General features: G+C 37.1%; 1 protein-coding gene across 1 annotated transcript in view; it reads right to left on the bottom strand.

Moving 5' to 3' along the window:
- The window catches only part of si:dkey-288a3.2 (protein phosphatase 1 regulatory subunit 37), a 62,967-nt gene that overhangs the window by 27,783 nt on the left and 15,322 nt on the right, over nucleotides 1–19,862 (bottom strand). Inside the window, exons 7-10 of the mRNA XM_048190251.1 lie at nucleotides 12,784–12,939; nucleotides 12,544–12,656; nucleotides 8,941–9,082; nucleotides 8,650–8,816 (exon numbers count right to left, since the gene is read on the bottom strand). Of these exons, the coding sequence (XP_048046208.1) occupies nucleotides 8,650–8,816; nucleotides 8,941–9,082; nucleotides 12,544–12,656; nucleotides 12,784–12,939 (578 nt within the window). The remainder of the gene's footprint in view (nucleotides 1–8,649; nucleotides 8,817–8,940; nucleotides 9,083–12,543; nucleotides 12,657–12,783; nucleotides 12,940–19,862) is intronic.

Below are 19,862 nucleotides of genomic sequence, written 5' to 3'. Positions count from 1 at the left end.
GTGATGGCCGATTTCAAAACATTGCTTCAGGAAGCTTCGGAGCACAGATGAATCAGTGTGTCGAATCTGCTGTTCGGAGCGTACTCACATGAACTGATTTAAATATGTTTTTAGTACCTTTATGGATCTTGAGAGAGGAAGTGTCCATTGCTTCCTTTGGAGGCCTCACGGAGCTATCGGATTTCAACTAAAATATCTTAATTTGTGTTCTGAAGATTAACGAAGGTCTTACGGGTGTGGAACGGAATGAGGGTAAGTAATAAATGACAGAATTGTCATTTTTGGGTGAACTAACCCTTTAAGGTTGAACCACTGTAGTCACATGAACTGTTTTAAATACGTTTTAGTAGTAAAAAATTGTAAATGAACTTGCTGTCAATGGGGGCCTTTCTGAGCCATCGGATTTTATCAAAAATATCTTAATTTGTGTTTCGAAGATGAATGAAGGTCTTACGGGTGTGGAACGACATGAGGGTGAGTAATAAATGACAGAATTTTCATTTTTGGGTGAACTAACCCTTTGAAAGGCACAATATGTAATTTTTCACCACTAGAGGTCGCCTATTCAAAACAAAGGCATATCTTGATGACGCCAAGATTGAGCGAGGAATCATGGAAGATGTTGTCTTCACCTCACAGCTGGAGGAAAACAATCCGATGGGACTCAGGCAGAAATCATGTTCACAAATGAGATTATTAACATTACTGTAGTATGGAGCACACCAGTCACTTTCACACCATACACGCGTCAAAGTAGCCGGAGCAACTTTTCTCTATTTACAGCGCAGGCGAGTGACGAATGTATGCAATTTCCTGTGAAAACGCATCCCGTTAGGTCTAAAAACACTTATAATTGGCTTACCATAAGCAAGTCAGGGTAAGACAAAAACACGTTTTAGAAGAAGGTTTGATGATGATAGAAAATAATGTAATCATTTTAAGAGTTTCAGGCAAAAGAACAAAAAAAAAATCTGAAAACAGCAATTTAGTGCCAAAGGTTGTATCTATGTAATTATTCACAAAAGTTAAAAAACTGAGCTCGCTGCAAGAGCGCGCGTGTGTGTGTGTGTGTGTGTGTGTGTCATAAGCAGCTCATCAGAGGTCCCATGAGCAGGACCTGCTCTCTGTCTGCTCACTCATTCAACTCCAGCCATCATAGAGTCAGACACCATGACCGACCACAAACACCAACCCACTCTTAGTTCCACTTGGAGTCTGTCCCACAAGACCACCTGCCCCTCTACAGCCCTACCTGCATCTCTAATGATCCTTAATGAGAGACATCAAGAGCAACCTGAGTGTGCCATGCACAACAACAGTGACTTTAGGCAAACAGCAAAGCAAATAATAAGATACCATTGTTGTATATCATTGTCTTAAAGAGACAGTTTACCACAAAATAAATGTAAATCAGTGGGGTCCAATGTTGTATTGGGCCCCATTGACTTTCATTTTATGGACAAAAACTGTTGTTCTTTTTTGTTCCATAAAGATGAGTGAATTATGACAGAATTTTCATTTTGGGGTAAATTGTAGCTTTAAGACAAGAATGTTTTTTAAGATTTTTAGGGCACCGATAGTGTGAGGACCCTATTGTAATTGCTCGGTCAATTATTCTTCCTCTCCAAAATGAATAGCATTTTTGAGGGCCTAAACATGCTCGAAAACTCATGAAACTTTGCACAAACATCAGAAGTGGTAAAAAAATACGTCTGATATGGGTTTCAGAATTAGGTGTGGAAAAATGGCTTGATAGCGCAACCTACAAAATTTCAATTAAGGGCCCTTCGCACTACATTTCACATACAAGTATGAAATTCGTTAGACACATGTTCAATAGCTATAGAGATATAGCAACAGCTCAATAACTATAAAAAAGTCAGAGGAAGCAAAATCTGAAAACCCAACAGAAAGTCAGATATTTAGAATTTTCTCTGCAAAATTTTCAAATGTTGTACTTTAACAAACTCCTCCTAGAGCTTTAATCAGATCAATGTCATATTTGGTCTGTCTAATCTTAAGGTCTTAGCGATGTTTCATTGCGAAGATCTAGAGTTTTCACTGAAGGGCGTGTCCGTTGCAGCCTGACAAAATCTGATGTTTCACCATGAAACAGGAAGTTGTTGTAACTCAGTCAAACAATGTCGGATCTGCCCCAAACTTCACATGTGTGATAAGAGTCCTGGCCTGAAGACATCTTCATGACAATATTCAGTTAGTCATAGCGCCACCTGCTGGCAACAGGAAACAGCATGCTTTACACTGTAATTCAATCCCAGGAACACATTTCAAAATGCCATGAAGTACCAAACATGCTAGAAACACGTTAAATCATGCAACACTTGGCTAAGTGCTAAAGTATGCGATTAACGCCACGAAACAGGAAGTTGTTGTAACTCAGACATACAATGTCCATTCTGCCCCAGAACACGTTTGATAATAGTCCTGACCTGAAGACATCAACATGGCAAAATTCAGTTATACTCAAAGCGCCACCTGCTGGCAGCAGGAAGTGTGGTGCATCAAAATGACTTTGCCATATTTCTTCTCTATTTATCCGCTTAAATGAATATCGCCCGCTGTTCACTGTTTTGCCTAAGGCCCCTGGGTGAGGGTGAGCCTGGGTGCGAGGGCCTTTTCATCACTGCTTGCAACTTTCCTTAGGAGAAATAAAAAAGTGCACATACAGTAAGAGTATACAGCTGTGGAAAGCAGAGCTCAGGTCTGATTTGATAAAAATTTGATAAAAATTTTGTTAGTTCTTACTAGTGTTGGCAAAAACATCGATATTTCAATATGTATATAGAAATATCTGAAATATGTCTGAATTTCGGCGCGAGATTGCTCATAATTCTACTCATTCCCGCAGATTTCATGATCACACGAAGCACAGACACATAATAAAGCCGCCTTTGATCTACAAGTGCCAAAATGAGCTCTTTTTCGTGGTTTATTAATGGTCAAATACACTCAGAAACAATGTCACAATGCCCATTTTGGTGAGTATTAACATAAACACAGTCGTAAACAGTTCAGGAAGAATGTGTCCGTGCGTGCGTCAGGTCTTAAAGGGACAGTAGCCAAATAAACGTGCAGCTCTCTATGTTGTTAATGTTAATCAAACAACTAAAGACAAAGAGAAAATCACTTACTGCTCTTGATCGATTAACTTCTGTAACTTTAATTAATTTATTTATTATTTTTTACAAGTAAACAGTAATAAAATACGAACAAATAAACAAACAGTACAAATAAATACAATAGAATAAAGATAAAAATGTTGATTATCCAATAATGAAGATTATCCAATGTTATTTTACATTTGATTACTTAATTTCTTTATTCAGTTTCTTACCTGAATACTACTGTTAGATTTAGACCTACCTGAAAAAAAATAAAGCAGTCTATTTCATTTATATCTTTATTCTATTGTATTTATTTGTACTGTTTGTTTATTTGTTCGTATTTTATTACTGTTTACTTGTCTTTTTTAAATTCAATTTACCATTTGAAATCAAGCTTCCTTGTGCTGTGTGTAAGATACTGCAACAAAATTACCCCATTGTAAAAACAAATAAAGCAAGTACATTGATCAACGTTTATATATGAGAAAGATTAAAAACTGTATCATATAAAGTTATCTCTGCAGAAGAAATTTTTGATTGCCTAGACTTTCAATAGATGGGAAAAAAAGAAATAATATTAAAAATATCTATATGACAGTATATACAGCGTTTTTTCCCAATGGTATCGAAAATGGTATTGAATATCAAGGTATCGTATCGAAGTTAGAAATTCCAGTATCGTGACAATACTACTTCTTACAAAGTATGACCTTAAAGCAGGGGTTCCCAACCACATTCCTGGAGCATTCAACATGGTATTTTTGTTAACCACTAGGGCATGCTGATGACGTTTTATTCTTCTATAGAAACTTGCATCGTAGCTTACGAGTCAAAAGGTGTCATCATCGTACAGTCTACATGCATGTCGTGCCCGAGTTCAATGGATCCATGTCGCACAGTGTGATTTGTAATAATCTTAAAGGATTGCAAAAATCGTGCAGTGTATCCTGGGCTTTAATCAAACACACCTGATTCAGATCATCAGCTCATTAGTCGAGACTTCAAGACATGAAATGGGTGTGTCAAACAAAGGAGACAGGCAAAATGTGCAGTGTTGGGGGGCTCCAGGAATATGGTTGGGAACCACTGCCTTAAAGGATTAGTACACTTCAGAATTAAAATTTCCTTATAATTTACTCACCCCCATGTCATCCAAGATGTTCATGTCTTTCTTTCTTCAGTCGAAAAGAAATTAAGGTTTTTGAGGAAAACATTCCAGGATTTTTCTCCATATAGTGGACTTCAATGGCTACCAATGGGTTGAAGGTCCAAATTGCAGTTTCAATACAGCTTCAAGGGGCTCTACATAATCCCAGTCGAGGAATAATGCTGTCATCTAGCGAAACGATATGTCATTTTCTAAAAAAAATAAATAAAATGTATATATTTTTTAACCACAAATGCACTAGTACTAGCTCTGCGATACGCATCCACAACTTAAACGTAATCGCGTTGGAAAGGTCACGTGTGACGTAGACGGAAGTTTAAAATGTGAACGTGCAAAGACTAAGTCAAACACCCTTTACAAAAAAAAAAAAGTTAAAACGACGATGTTGGACGATTTTGAAGTTGGAGGAGAAAATGAGAGTTTTTCGCCCTACCTAACCCTGCTGCTGGGGTCGGTCACACGTGACCTTTCCAACATGATTACGTAATGCGCATCACAGAGCTAGAGCAAGAAGAGCATTTGTGGTTAAAAAGTATATACATTTTTATTTTATTTTTTTTTTTAATTATCTATCTTTTCACTAGATAAGACCCTTAATCCTCATCTGGGATCATGTTGAGCCCTTTGAAGCTGCACTGAAACTGCAATTTGGACCTTCAACCCGTTGAAGTCCACTATATGGAGAAAATTCCTGGAATGTTTTCCTCACATGGGGGTGAGTAAATTATCAGGAAATTTTAATTCTGAAGTGAGCTAATCCTTTAACTAAGAGAAATAACTAAGCACCTTGCTAAAGAGATGGAAAACATGGTCCCAAATTTCTGGATTTCCTAAGAATTCGACAATGAATATTTTAGATCAGTAAGTAATCAATAATTAACACCAAATAGGCCAATGATCAAATGGATTTGAGCTTCAACAGACACGCCAAATCAGATGTTGTAAACAAAGACCCAAGGACCTACATTCCCTCCCTACCACCTTCCTCTCGTTTAAATATGCGCATGTAAAATTGTGCCACACACACATACTCGCATACACTTTTCTTTTGAAGAATGAAATTTTCGCTTTTCTCAGTCCCAGGGAATTTTACGAAACTGAATCAGAACACTTGATCTGACCACCCACTGATTTCTGATGGAAAGATTTGCTTTTTAATACAATCGTCAGTCGTTCTGCCACGTTGTGCCTGGCCCAGACAAATCCCAGCAGTGTGTCTTCTTGTTCTGCCACAGTGAAATGTCTCATTCTCCATCGGTTAAATACCACCCTGCTGTAATCTATCACGGTGGAAATGTTAATAACATCGTCCTCTGTTTCAGCTGAGCTTAAATATGACACATTTATACACATTTAAGACAGATGGCATGTTTTCAGGCCGTTTATCGATGAAAATATATTTCGAGGTGTACTGATTGACAAGGTAAAAACATCAGAATCCAAACTAATGACTGATATAAAAAATAAAACAAGTTCTGTCAAGCTTCTTGAATCTGTTTTAAAGAAAGCATTCTGTCCTTTCACGATTTTAATTAACGCTTTAATATGCAAATAAGATAGAGGAGATAAAATCATGACAAACAGATGGCAAGTGAACTTTTTCTGTTCTGGCATGTTCTTAAGATCTAATATCATTTTTTTTTTTTTGCAACAATGTGTGAAGCAGCAGCTCTAAGAGGTCAGCAGCAACTTGTATCTTTGCCTAACTTGGATGGTAACCTCTGTCTTTTGAGTTGAAATCATTGATACAGAAACAAGCAAAGTCATTAGATTTACATTAGACCTAGGCTGACAGGGCTGTAGCCACCAATTTTTTGGGGGGACGGGTAAAGAACGTACAGAAAATTAAATTTGACTATTATTTTTGGGTCATCAATTATGGAAGCTAGTTTCCGCCACTGAATTAAAAAAAAAAAAAAAAAAAATGTAATTGCAACTTTTTATCTCACAATAATATTTTTCTCGCAAGTCTGACTTTTTTTCTCAGGATTGTATTTTATAAACTCGCAGTTGCGTGTTATAAAGTCAGAATTGCGAGATAAAGTCACAATTGCATGTTATAGTCAGAATTGTGTGAGACAAAGTCGCAAATTCATGTTATAAAGTCGGAATTGTGCAATATAAAGTCGCAACTGTGGGTTTTTAAGTCAGAACTGTGATATAAAGTCACAATTGCGAATATAATAATACACTCAGAAATTGTGTGATATAAAGTCGCAATTACATGTTAAACGTCAGAATTGCGAGACAAAGTCACAATTGCGGGTTAATTAAGAATTGTGAGACAAAGTCACAACTGCGTGTTATAAATATAATATAAATATAAAAGTCGCAATTGCAGGTTTTTAAGTCAGAATTGAGACAAAGTCGCAATTGTGTGTTATAAAGTCAATAGACCATACAAAAGTATACAAAATTAACTGCCAATATTACTCTTTTATAGCCCTGTGAATGATTTTTATCATTTTTATAGGATTTGCTGGGCAGATTTTAATTTGTCAGATACAAACCCGATTCCAAAAAAGTTGCGACACTGTACAAATTGTGAATAAAAACAGAATGTAATGATGTGGAAGTTTAAAATTTCAATATTTTATTCAGAAGACAACATAGATGACATATCAAATGTTTAAACTGAGAAAATGTATCATTTTAAGGGAAAAATAAGTTGATTTTAAATTTCATGGCATCAACACATCTCAAAAAAGTTGGGACAAGGCCATGTTTATCACTGTGTGGCATCCCCTCCTCTTTTTATAACAGTCTGCAAACGTCTGGGGACTGAGGAGACAAGTTGCTCAAGTTTAGGAATAGGAATGTTGTCCCATTCTTGTCTAATACCGGCTTCTAGTTGCTCAACTGTCTTAGGTCTTCTTTGTTGCATCTTCCTCTTTATGATGCACCAAATGTTTTCTATGGGTGAAAGATCTGGACTGCAGGCTGGCCATTTCACTACCCGGATCCTTCTTCTACGCAGCCATGATGTTGTAATTGATGCAGTATGTGGTCTGGCATTGTCATGTTGGAAAATGCAAGGTCTTCCCTGAAAGAGACGACGTCTGGATGGGAGCATATGTTGTTCTAGAACTTGGATATACCTTTCAGCATTGATGGTGCCTTTCCAGATGTGTAAGCTGCCCATGCCACACGCACTCATGCAACCCCATACCATCAGAGATGCAGGCTTCTGAACTGAGCGCTGATAACAACTTGGGTTGTCCTTGTCCTCTTTAGTCTGGATGACATGGCATCCCAGTTTTCCAAAAAGAACTTCAAATTTTGATTCATCTGACCACAGAACAGTTTTCCATTTTGCCACAGTCCATTTTAAATGAGCCTTGGCCCAGAGAAAACACCTGCACTTCTGGATCATGTTTAGATATGGCTTCTTTTTTGACCTATAGAGTTTTAGCCGGCAACGGCGAATGGCACGGTGGATTGTGTTCATCGACAATGTTTTCTGGAAGTATTCCTGAGCCCATGTTGTGATTTCCATTACAGTAGCATTACTGTATGTGATGCAGTGCCGTCTAAGGGCCTGAAGATCACGGGCATCCAGTATGGTTTTCCGGCCTTGACCCTTACTCACAGAGATTGTTCCAGATTCTCTGAATCTTTGGATGATATTATGCACTGTAGATGATGATAACTTCAAACTCTTTGCAATTTTTCTCTGAGAAACTCCTTTCTGATATTGCTCCGCTATTTTTCGCCACAGCATTGGGGGAATTGGTGATCCTCTGCCCATCTTGACTACTGAGACACACTGCCACTCTGAGAGGCTCTTTTTATACCCAATTATGTTGCCAACTGACCTAATAAGTTGCAAATTGGTCCTCCAGCTGTTCCTTATATGTACATTTAACTTTTCTGGCCTCTTATTGCTACCTGTCCCATGAAATCAAAATGAGCCAATATTTGGCATGACATTTCAAAATGTCTCACTTTCAACATTTGATATGTTATCTATATTCTATTGTGAATAAAATATAAGTTTATGAGATTTGTAAATGATTGCATTCCTTTTTTATTCACAATTTGTACAGTGTCCCAACTTTTTTGGAATCGAGTTTGTACAAATCTTTCTCATTCATTTAAACATCTATAGTTATTAGTGTAAATTAGTATTAGATATTAGTTAGATGTCTCCAATTAAACCCTCAAATATATACACACACTTTAAAACTGTTCATGATTGTTACATGTGTTTTTAAGAGTGAATTTATTTCCATGATACTCCAGTCCTAAAATCTACAATTTCAATAATTCCCTGTTATTTTCAATTCGGATCCAAGAACCACCTGTATGCAAAATTACTTTTCTACACACGGAGATAATCAGAATTAGACATCTCACCTTTTCCTCTTTCAGGTGTTGGTCCAGATCCAGTCTGATGAGTGAACGGTTGATCTTTAGGGCCAATGAGAGAGCCATGAGGCCCCCAGCGAGCACCTGGTTCTGCCGTACGTCCAAACGCTGGATCTGTGGACTCTCTGCAAGGATCTCAGCCAAAGTCACAGCACCTGGCATGATGGGTAGAAAATACAGGCATAGTTATAAGGTGAAACAGAAATGAATTCCAGAAAAAAGGCAAATCTATAGAGAGGATGTGCCACAGAGGTAGAAAAGCAATATTACGAACCCTACCCTCGCATGTTATTCCTGTGGCAGCTAGGCCAAGTTGCAATAAAGAGCGATTGATCATGAGGGACTCCTTTAACGTGTGAATGCCTCTGTTCTCAAGGTTGTTTTTGCCAAGGTTTAACGTTTCGAGGGTTTTTAAGCGGGGCTGAAAAAAAAAAGAAAAAACAGGATGTTTAAGAAAACATGCACTGATGAGCTTGTTTTTAAATCACTTTTTATAATTCAGAAGTGTCCTTTTTTCTGTGCATTTGAATCCAATTATGGATGGTGAATTTGTGTCACTTTGAGAGCTTTAAGTGTCACACGCCGTGCCATGGCAATAGATTGACTCTCAAGAGCATATTAGCCGCGTCATTTATGAAGCACGATTAGCAGCCATATAAAGCAGGAGATAGCGGAGCACATGAGGGAAAAGCCATGTTGCATAACAGAACGTACACCATGCCAGCTCGCTACACTCATTATTCTCATTTAGTCTCCTGCTTTAAATGAAAAACCACAGACAGCTAAAAAAAAAAAAAAAAAAAAGCTCAGAGATCAACTGACAGTTCATTTGCGTCACTGTTACAACACTCAAGCATGTAAACACCCACACATCGATATATACAGTATACGTACACAGACACAACCAACAAGCCTAATCAAAGATTCAGAGAAAGAAACAAACTAAAGAAAATGTCATTTCAAATGCAAAACACTTAATAATGCAACAGTTTCATGTAATCAGTTTTTTTTTTTTTTTTTTTACCTGTAAATACTAATACAACTTTATGGAATAGTTCATCCTGAAAAATTCTGAAAATGAAAATTGTGCCATTCATGTCGTTCCAAATCTTTATAACATACAAGGAGATATTTTGAGAAATGTCTCAGTGTTTTATTTCCATTACAATGGAGTGGAATGCCCATTGTCAATGGGCTTTGTTACCAACAATCTTCAAAATATCTTATTTTGTGTTCCACAGAAAAAAATCAGTCATACAGGTTTAGAATGACATGAGGGTGAGTAAATGATGACAGAATTTTCATTTATGGGTGAACTATATAATATATGAAATATATAACATAAATGTATATTATGTATATTTTACTATAAATAAGTGAGCCTGAAAAAAATAACAGGGTGTTTAAAAAAAAAAAAAGCAAACTATTGAAAACAATCAATCAATTAATTACTTTTTTTTTTTTAAAGTCCAATTAATTTTACTACAAATATCGCAAAGTGTTGTTAACATAATAAATGTGTCAAGTTAACTGAAGTAGCATCATTCCAACAGCCTATGGTTGACAGTCATTCGATTTCCAATTGGTCAGACAAGGATCCGCTGTAAAATGTGGATAACATTGTGATTTAATTATGTTCCGCTGACATCAGAGAGTTCTGTGTCTGCCCAAATAACCCATTTATTCGCGCTCTCTCTTCTTCTGCCTTTAAAGAAACCCCAGGGGAAAAAAAAGAAAGAAAGGTTAATAACAACCCTTCCTGTGTCATATTCGACACGACCAGCCATTGGACTAATTATATTCATTATGGCCGCATGGATGTCTACTTATCCTTCTTAATGACAGACCACATGAAAAAGCCCTCTAAACACATATCTATTATTTAATCAAACTGTTCCCATTTGGTACAGGCAAAATGGAATGAGCAGGCTTTATTTTTGGCCTGAATGAATTCTCTGTGAACACGCCAAAGGCCGAGAGAAGAGAAAGCGGGCCTTTAATTTGTAGCTTTTGATTTGAATCGCCATTCAGATGACAGAAAGGTACAGTTTATTCTGACAATCAGAGCTGCTGAAGAGGAATAGATATTATTAAGGATTAGAGATGAGCTTTCCAGTGAGGATGAGACAAGCCATTTTCTTTTGTTCTCTTCTCTTTTCTCTCTGTGTGTCAAACTCTGCCGTAGACCACAAAAAAAAGAGATATATCCAGTAGCTGTCGTGTTGACGGCTTGGGTACTTCCTCTCCACAGCCAAGCAGGGGCCACATGCAGTGTCACTGTTCGTCTTTAATCAAAGCAACACTCAGATAAAATAGGAATGAATAAATAGCTGAAAAACGTACTGAGTGAAAATCATTGTATTTACTATTATGTGCAACCGGCAGTTTATTCTAGACCCACTCAAAAATTAAACTTTCCTGGAACAGAAAAGGTGAATTTTTAGGTGAACATCCCACTCTCAGGAATTCCTATCAAGAATAGGGCTGTCAAGATTTCCAAAGCCATATGATAGCTTTTTGTAAGGAAGAGATTGAAATTTAATTGTTATACAGTGAAAATCTTGACATCCGTTTGTGAATGAATCATTCTTTTAAGTCAGATCTTTTCAATGATTCAGCTGATCCAGTTCACAAACCCAGTGTGAATGAATCAGACTGATCTGGTTCACTGGCTCAGAGATCCGCTTGCAACAGTACACAAATTTATCAGTGAATAAAAATTTGTATCTGTAAGTCACATATACAGTAGCTATTGTATGGCTTCAAGTGACTATAGAGCAACACTAATAAATGCTGGGTTGTTTCAACCCAAAATTGGGTCAAATATGGACAAACCCAACCATTGGGTTAAAATTTTAATTTAGGGTGTGTTCACACTTGTCATGTTTGGTTCGATTAAAATATACCATGGTGCGATTGCTCTGTTAGTGCGGTTCATTTGAACATGTGAACGCTGCCGTCATCGCGAACCATAGTCGCACCAAACAAGCGGACTGAGACCGCTGAAAATATGGGTCTTGGTTCGCTTCCAAACAAACTCTGGTGCAGTTTGAAAGATATATGAACGCAACACGGACCAAAGACATGTAAACAAACCAAAAATTTTATAAGCTCATCAAAAATACCAAAATACCATCATATGCAAGCTACACACACACAACAAGCGCATTTACCTCAGCACACAGCATTGTTTTGGATGTTCAGTAAGTTCCGTCTCAAAATAGGCAATACGTCATAAAATCCGACCAATCAGGTTGTGAACGTATCCCTATGCCTTTAGGTTCGGTATATTTTGGTTCAGTGATAAAATTGGCAATCTGAACGCTAATCGGACCAGGACTATGGTTTTGGGTTTTTTTGGTCTGGGCCAAACAATCCAAACAAATCGAACTACAAGTGTGAACACACCCTTAAAAATTTTACCCAACGGTTGGGTTTGACCATTTTTGACCCAAATTTGGGTTGATACAACCCAGCATTTTTTAGAGTAAAAAGACATAAAACTACATATTGGTGCTTCTGCATCTTTTTTTAATCTTGACACCTCCAGTCCCCATTCATTATAACTGAATAGAAAAGAGTGAATTTTGAATTTCTTCCAAATTTCTCCTTTTCTGCTCCATACAGGTTTGGAATGAAATGGAAACGAGTAAATGATGACAGAACTTTCTTTTTGGGGAAGCTTTTTTCTTTAAATATAAAAGCAGTTGTGAAAATGTTCCAGCAAATTACTGATGCACAATCTTCCATATGTGTGTTACTTTTTTTCTTTTTTTTCTCCTCTGCTTTTTTTTTTAATCACACTTCTTAAGTCTAGAGGTGCTGTTGTAATGATTAAAATTGCACATATCTCTATTATACTTCCCCGAGAGAAAATCTCACCAAAACATTCTGTAGATGGCTCATGCCAAGATGAGTGATGTGATTGTTACTCAGTATCAGATTCCTCAAACCAGTCTTCTGAAAGCTCAAAGCATCACAAATCTCCTCCAAACCTGTGGAACAAAGAGAGATGACTACACAAGAACAAAAAAAAATTGTGCATTTTAACCACTTTTTTTTTTTTTTTCCAACCATGCTATTGGAAAGTGCACAATACATTCTCAAGCAAAATAGGTGTACCTGAGTCAGATGTGGAATTGTTGCTTAGGTCCAAGGTTCTAAGAGTGTTGTTGTATTTAAGGAGGTCGGCAAGTTGCATGGAGTCCTGGTAGCCGTTGAGGTTGTTTTCAGAGAGGTAAAGCTCCTGCAAAGCGACGTTCCTTTTCAGAGCACCGACTAGGGCAAGAATTGAGAAAAACCTTCAATAAGCATGGTGCTTTGTCCTTGTCCGAGATATGTGTACCACAGTGCAACAACAAAAGATGTCATGTAAGACAATCTGGAGGAAAAAAGAAGAAGAACGGATTTCTGTGAATGCCCACAGCGGTTCATCCAAATGACAACAAAGGCTTATTGAAAACTTTGAAGTTGTATAGGACTAACCCCATTATCATTTTTATTTACATCGCTGTGATTATCACGGTCATCATTTTAATCGTCAACATCATTACGTGTCCCTTTTAGGGCCAGAGAAGCTTTCATGGGCTTTTTGTCTGTGGCCTCACAGAGCCGCCTGTCCAAATCAATGCGGCAGATTTGATCAGACCCTTTCGGTTGCATGCGGAATGCCAACATCGTCATCATACACAGTAGGAACCAAACAGGGGGATCGTTGAATTGATCGGAGGGACTCCACTGTGCGAGTCAGCGAGTCCCGCAATCAGGGCCCCACCGATCGATAGCAATGATCAGAAGCTGGGCGTCCCGCTGGGATGAATGAGGGGGGCGGCCGAGTGGCCCCAAAATATCAAATGGATCCACTTGCTGCTTAAAGAGACAGAGCCATGAAGACACAGGATGTGCCACTCCACTCCTCTGTCTCATTTAAGGTCATTTTACTTGAGTTCTGTCAATGGCCTATGTCTGCAACATCTCTTTATCGTTCCTTTGGCCAGTCATTTTCAAGGGCTGCCATTTCCATTCAGACATTAGCGTAAAGATACAGCAGTGACAGCAAACTGTTTCTATGCATAATCTGATGACCAAAAAGTGCAGTATAATATGCTTACTGCATATTAATACTACATCCCACAATGCAAATACATTTTCAAGTGCATTGACCATTCATCGTGATGAATGAATTTAGCCACAATTTTTCATATGTACAATAGGTACAATATGTAAGAACGGTACAATATGGTATAATATGTAAGAATTCTGTCCGCTAGAGGTCACTAGAGGCCTATTCAAAACAAAGGCGTAGCTTGATGACGCCAAGTTTGAGAGCGGAATCTTGGGACATGTGGTCTGCAAAAGAATAGGGATTGGACTCGGGAACAAATCATGTTCATGGATGTGATTATTAACGTTACTGTAGTATGAAGCAGAGCAGAACCGAGTGTTGTGGGAGCTGAACGAGGCCGCTGAAGCGATTGCACAAGCACACGCCTCACGAGCAGCGGAACTTTTATTACTTTTGACACAGTCGCCGGCACCGCTTCCGCTTTTCCGGTCATGAGTATGAGGTAACACAGCTCTGTTTATCATATTAGATACATTTGAGTGTGTTGAAAATGATGTTATGACGTTACTCTGTGCGTTCGTTCGGTGGCTGCTGTGAGACACTTGTTTGAGACACACTGCAGTAAGATAGATCGATTTTAGAATATATATTAAATGCTGGATGGCTTGTGTTGATAAATGGCATGCAATTCATTTTAAAACGTATTGTGGAGAAAAAAAAGAATAAACGTGTTGAGCTATATAACAACAATTAGTTTTCTGTCTATAAATGTATCAAAACAGTTGTTCCCTTGTCTATTAAAACATGTAAATATTAAAGCGTCTTTGGTGTTTCCATGGTTTCTACAAAATAAAACCGGAAACCGAGGGTTAAAGCGAGTATGATGCAATTGACAGGCGACTCCTCACACGTCCCGGAGCCTTGGTTAAAATTGCAATTTTCTCACAATTTACAAATAGTTGGAAACATTTGGGATATTGTAAGTACTCAAGTGAACAAAATATATAACATTGGCCTAGTGGTTTTTGGATATTTTACTGCAAAAATATTACATATTGCACCTTCAAGACATTTTTACCTAGAACTGGATTAAAATGTAAAATAAATAGATATTACAATGTGGTCGCACCCTTTTATATTAATTATAATGACCTTGCATGTTGATGAATCGTTCTCTTAATTTATATATGCTGGTTTTGCATAGATGTAAAGATTGACAGTGACTAAAAGCTTGATATTTGCTAAATATTTTAATCTAAACGTAGCATAAATTTAAAAGACAAAATATTAAAATATTATCATATAAAACATATACAACAAAAGTATTATTGCCATGGAGTGTTATTTTATTAATTATTAATATTATGTTCATGGCAACGCGTCATTCTTGTCTTATGACACACATCAGCCACAATAGCAGTGTTTGGCAGATGTATTGCTTTTATTTGTTTTTTCTTTTTTATTCAAAATATTCACAAACTTGTTGGCTATGTCATCAACTACCTAATATTTCGAATTGTCAAATACATGTAAGTGAAAGGGTTTTGTTGTAGAAAAAGCTTTATAATGATCATGTTGATCTATAATGTGTGATGGGTGCCGCCATGTTAGTTTGCGCCGCAGTTCAGAGAATCGGATTTGTCGGATTTACAACACGTCAATTCATCCACTTCTACCCAAATGCATGAAAGTACGTGGCCGGTGAAGTGGGACAAGAACAGAGTAAACTTTATAGTTACTTACACAAAGTGTATCTGATATGAATGAAACACCTTCAATTTATATTTGAATGGATTGTTACTGCAACTTCCATAGACATCAGTGTGTATTTTACAAACTATAACTGTATTGTTTTGCTAGTACTTATTTGTATTTAAATGTCTGAAACCTAAAAATAAAACTTATGTGTTTGAAAACACTGAACAGTTATGTCAAGCGCTGAGCTTGTCCGTCTCTGGCTCAGCGCCAGCCAAAGTGCGAAAGCACATTTGAACTTAGCAGTCGATCATGTGATGCACTGAACGTTCTAAATCACACCGGTGTGATCGTACACTCCAGGGACCAGCCAAGACTGATCACACTGGTATGATCATATGCGTCAAAGAGTTAACGGAATACATGTGCCAGCCATGTAAACAACCTGAACATTTTGCACTCGTACCAATGTGACCTTGTGAAATTTTTACTAACACATTATCAAAAAATGATCACATTTGCAACCTTTTGGTCGCAGCCCTGATGCCATTCAAGAGGACAATTCAAGAAAGATGAGTTTTGTTGCATTGTTTTGTCATTTTATGTCATCAAATTCAATTCAGATTGTAAACTGTCATTCAGAACGAGAGTATATGATTTGTTTGCTGTGGCCTTGGTGATTGAGCAAAGTGGAAGCAATGCAGGAAACACATACTGCACATAATTCAAGTTGTAAGCAAATACTACATTAGGAAAATAAAATTATTTTAAAAGTGCTACTTTTAATGGAAAATATTAAAGTTTAACCAGAATGCATTGTTTGCAGGTGTAGACTATACCTCAGCCACACACCATTTGCACTTGTAGACAGCTCAATTATCTAGCTCTGTTGTTTCTTGTCACGCACAATGCATGCATAGGCCTACGGGGAAGTTTTCATGGAAGTCAGTTTCTGCCTCATCAGTAAAAAAATAAAACAGGATATTATCATTGTAAAATACACTACATAGTTGACTTTTGACCTACTGTAAGTCACACTGTAAAATACAATCTCAAAATTTTAAGGAAATAAAGAAAAAGCCAAATTTATACATATAACATATTCACAACTGTGATAAAAACAAATTGTGAGATCACAAAAACAATAAATAAATTCACAACTACCTTTTTTTATTTTTCTAAAGGCTTCCATTAGGTTTTACATGTTTACATGTATAAATGACAGTGTCTTTCACTTGACTGAAGGGCTGCCACATCTCTGTAAAAGCTGTGGCTGTAGAAGTCCTGTGTCCTTTTTAGGAGGCAAGTTCTATAGTGCCGTGGGAAAGACTCCATCTCACAGTGAGCTGGCCGAAGTGTCCTGAACGGATCGGTGCAGCAATGTGTAAAGTGACAGGAAGAAGATTACGACATCTAATCCAAGCCCAGTCTAGCTGTTAGGGTCACTGGGCCAAAATCTGCCACTCCTTCCCTTGTCCTGCTTCATCTGTTCCTGCTGGCCAGGGCCGCTCATGGAGAACGCTCATTTCAAACACATGCTATCTGTACTTTAGTACTGACATATTGCAGTATTCACACTAGATCAAGTGAAGCAACTTGTAGACTGATATTAGCACTTTCTGTATTGTTAAAAAAAAAAAAAAACCCTTTGAAAATATTAGGTGTGATTTTTGAAGATAACGCACCCTTTGGGACAGTATGTTGTGCTGTCATGACATGACTCAAAACTCTGCCTGCCCTTGGGTAAATGTACTTATGCAGTGGGAAATTTTGCACAACACTTGCTAGACCAAAACCAAGCCAAATGTCACAAAAAGGCCCTCCCTAATATGAGTTTATATTAGCACATAAGCAGTTTGCTGCGTTTTTTATGATTTAACCACATGGTCGAACATTAAAGTTACCATGAAATCAAATGTTTTTTTTGTTGTTGTTGTTGTTTTTTGTTTGTTTTTTAAGGATTATTGCAGTTATTATAAATGATTTATCAGTTCATATTAGGGGTGGGAGAAAGAAAAAAAAAATTTGATCCATCAATGTATCGCTATTCTCTCTCCAACGATTCTGGATTGATTCTGAGAATTTAAGAATTGATTCTGAGCTCAGTTTTTATTCAGATGCGCAATGACGTTGGAATGTGCTTTAGAAACACCCGGATTCTCTCACACACATACACCACTCGAACATTCTGTAAAATAATCTTTCATAAAGTTCGGAAAGACTGAAGCATATTACAACAACATTCACAGGCTTCACTGCACAGGATGCGCTGTGTGAGACGCGCACTTTGTTTGATGTTACATTTGCAGTGCACGGTCTCGCCTGCTGGTATTTTCCTTACAGATGCTCTACGAAGGCATCATTTATGTCATTTGGAATGCAGTGGACTTTATATATAAAATGATATTATACTATATTTAAAATCTGAAACTCACGTACAGAAGGCTGCTTTCAATTTCAAATGCTGACGCTTTGTTTGTGAAGAGTGCTAGCGTATGCGGCTGTGCGTGACTCAGTCTAAGTGGTTTAAAGGATTAGTTCACATTCAAATAAAATTTTATTCCTGATGATTTTCTCACCCCCACGTCATCCAGGATGTTCATGTCTTTCTTTCTTCAGTCGAAAAGAAATTAAGGTTTTTGATGAAAACATTCCAGGATTATTCTCCTTATAGTGGACTTCAATGGCCTCCAAACGGTTGAAGGTCAAAATTACAGTTTCAGTGCAGCTTCAAAGGGCTTTAAACGACACCAGACGATATCAGACGATGAATAAGGGTCTTATCTAGCGAAACGATCGGTCATTTAAAAAAAAAAAAAGACCTTTTATAAACAAATGATCACCTTCCAAGTGCTTCCGCCAAAAAGCTTACGCTGCATGTCCTACGCCTTCCCTATTCTACTTATGGAAAGAAAAGAGCAACTAGGCATACAGCGTTAATTTGTGCTTGAAGAATACAAAACTTGGAAGGCGATCTTTTTTATTTCTTTTTTTGAAAATGACAGATCGTTTCGATAGATAAGACACTTATTCATCGTCTGGTATCGTCTGGTGTCGTTTAAAGCCCTTTGAAGCTGCACTGAAACTGCCATTTGGACCTTCAACCGTTTGGAGGCCCATTGAAATGAATGATAATGGTGAAAAATCCTAGAATGTTTACATCAAAAACCTTCATTTCTTTTAGACTGAAGAAAGAAAGACATGGACATCTTGGATGACATAGGGGTGAGTAAATTATCAGCAAAAGTTCATTTAAAAGTGGAGTAATCCTTTAATTTCTTTTCGACTGAAAAAAGAAGGACATTAACATCTTGGATGACATGGGGGTGAGTAAATTATCAGGAAAATTTTATTTGAAAGTGAACTAATCCTTTAATGTACTTGCATTTCAAAATGGTTTTATGACGCACAATTAATGTAACCTAAACACAGCCAGTTTTGTCTTAAGGGATTAAATGGACAGGACAAACCGCATTACTTATTATATTTCAAAAGAGATCCGTGCGTGAATGCAACTTATTAGATCTCCCACTATCTATGATGTAACAATCAAACGACAGTAAACATGACAAAGAAAATGTTCAGATAATCTTAAATACTCAAAGCACTCTTTGTTTATTGCTTGTAATATATTCCGTTGCTCCTCTTTATTATTTGCTACTTGCTTGTATGTTTTGAAGTTATATTAGTTTAAAATTCCTTAACATACAATTGTTTTAATTACATTTTTTCAATTTGTAATTATTTTAAAAAGTACTTATAATTACTTATGAAAGGATATGTAAATGTTAGGGTTTTAAGATTTAAGTCGGTAAACTAATTAATAATAATAATAATAATAATAATAATAATAATAATAAAAAAAGTAGATCAAGAATCGTTTTGGAATCAGATCGTCACTCCCGGAATCGGATCGGATCGTGAGGTGACTAAAGATTCCCACCCTTAGTGCATATAATTTTTTTTTATTCATGTGCCCTCATAATCTTTATTCAAAATACCTTCCTCTGCCTCTTGCAACCTCTCAACCTCCCTCTCTTCTCTTCTCTGCTGACGTTAATCGGTGCGAAGGCAGGACAACCTGTCACTCACATAAGATCCCAGCATTAGCAAACCACAACGATCCAATCAATTCCTTAATACTGATGGACAAAATCAAGTCCCGTCCTACATTTTTTCTTGTCCGAGAAGCCGTTTCACTTGGATATACGTCACAATAGAGAAGAAAAGACTATCGCAACTTAGGGCTGCACGATTATGACAAAAATCATAATTGTTGATTATTTCCTTTAAATTGTAATTGCGATTATTAATTATGATTATCACAATTACATTGAATGATGTTTTAAAATAGCTTTATACCATTGTTTGAAACAACTGCATGCCATATTTTTATGTAAAAAAAAAAAAAAAAATGATGAAAACACTCTTCCTAATTTTT

Source organism: Megalobrama amblycephala, linkage group LG5 (genome assembly GCF_018812025.1).
Source record: "Megalobrama amblycephala isolate DHTTF-2021 linkage group LG5, ASM1881202v1, whole genome shotgun sequence".
NCBI lineage: Eukaryota > Metazoa > Chordata > Actinopteri > Cypriniformes > Xenocyprididae > Megalobrama > Megalobrama amblycephala.
Note: the sequence above shows the minus strand (reverse complement) of the source record. Positions and strands in the feature narration are given on the sequence as shown.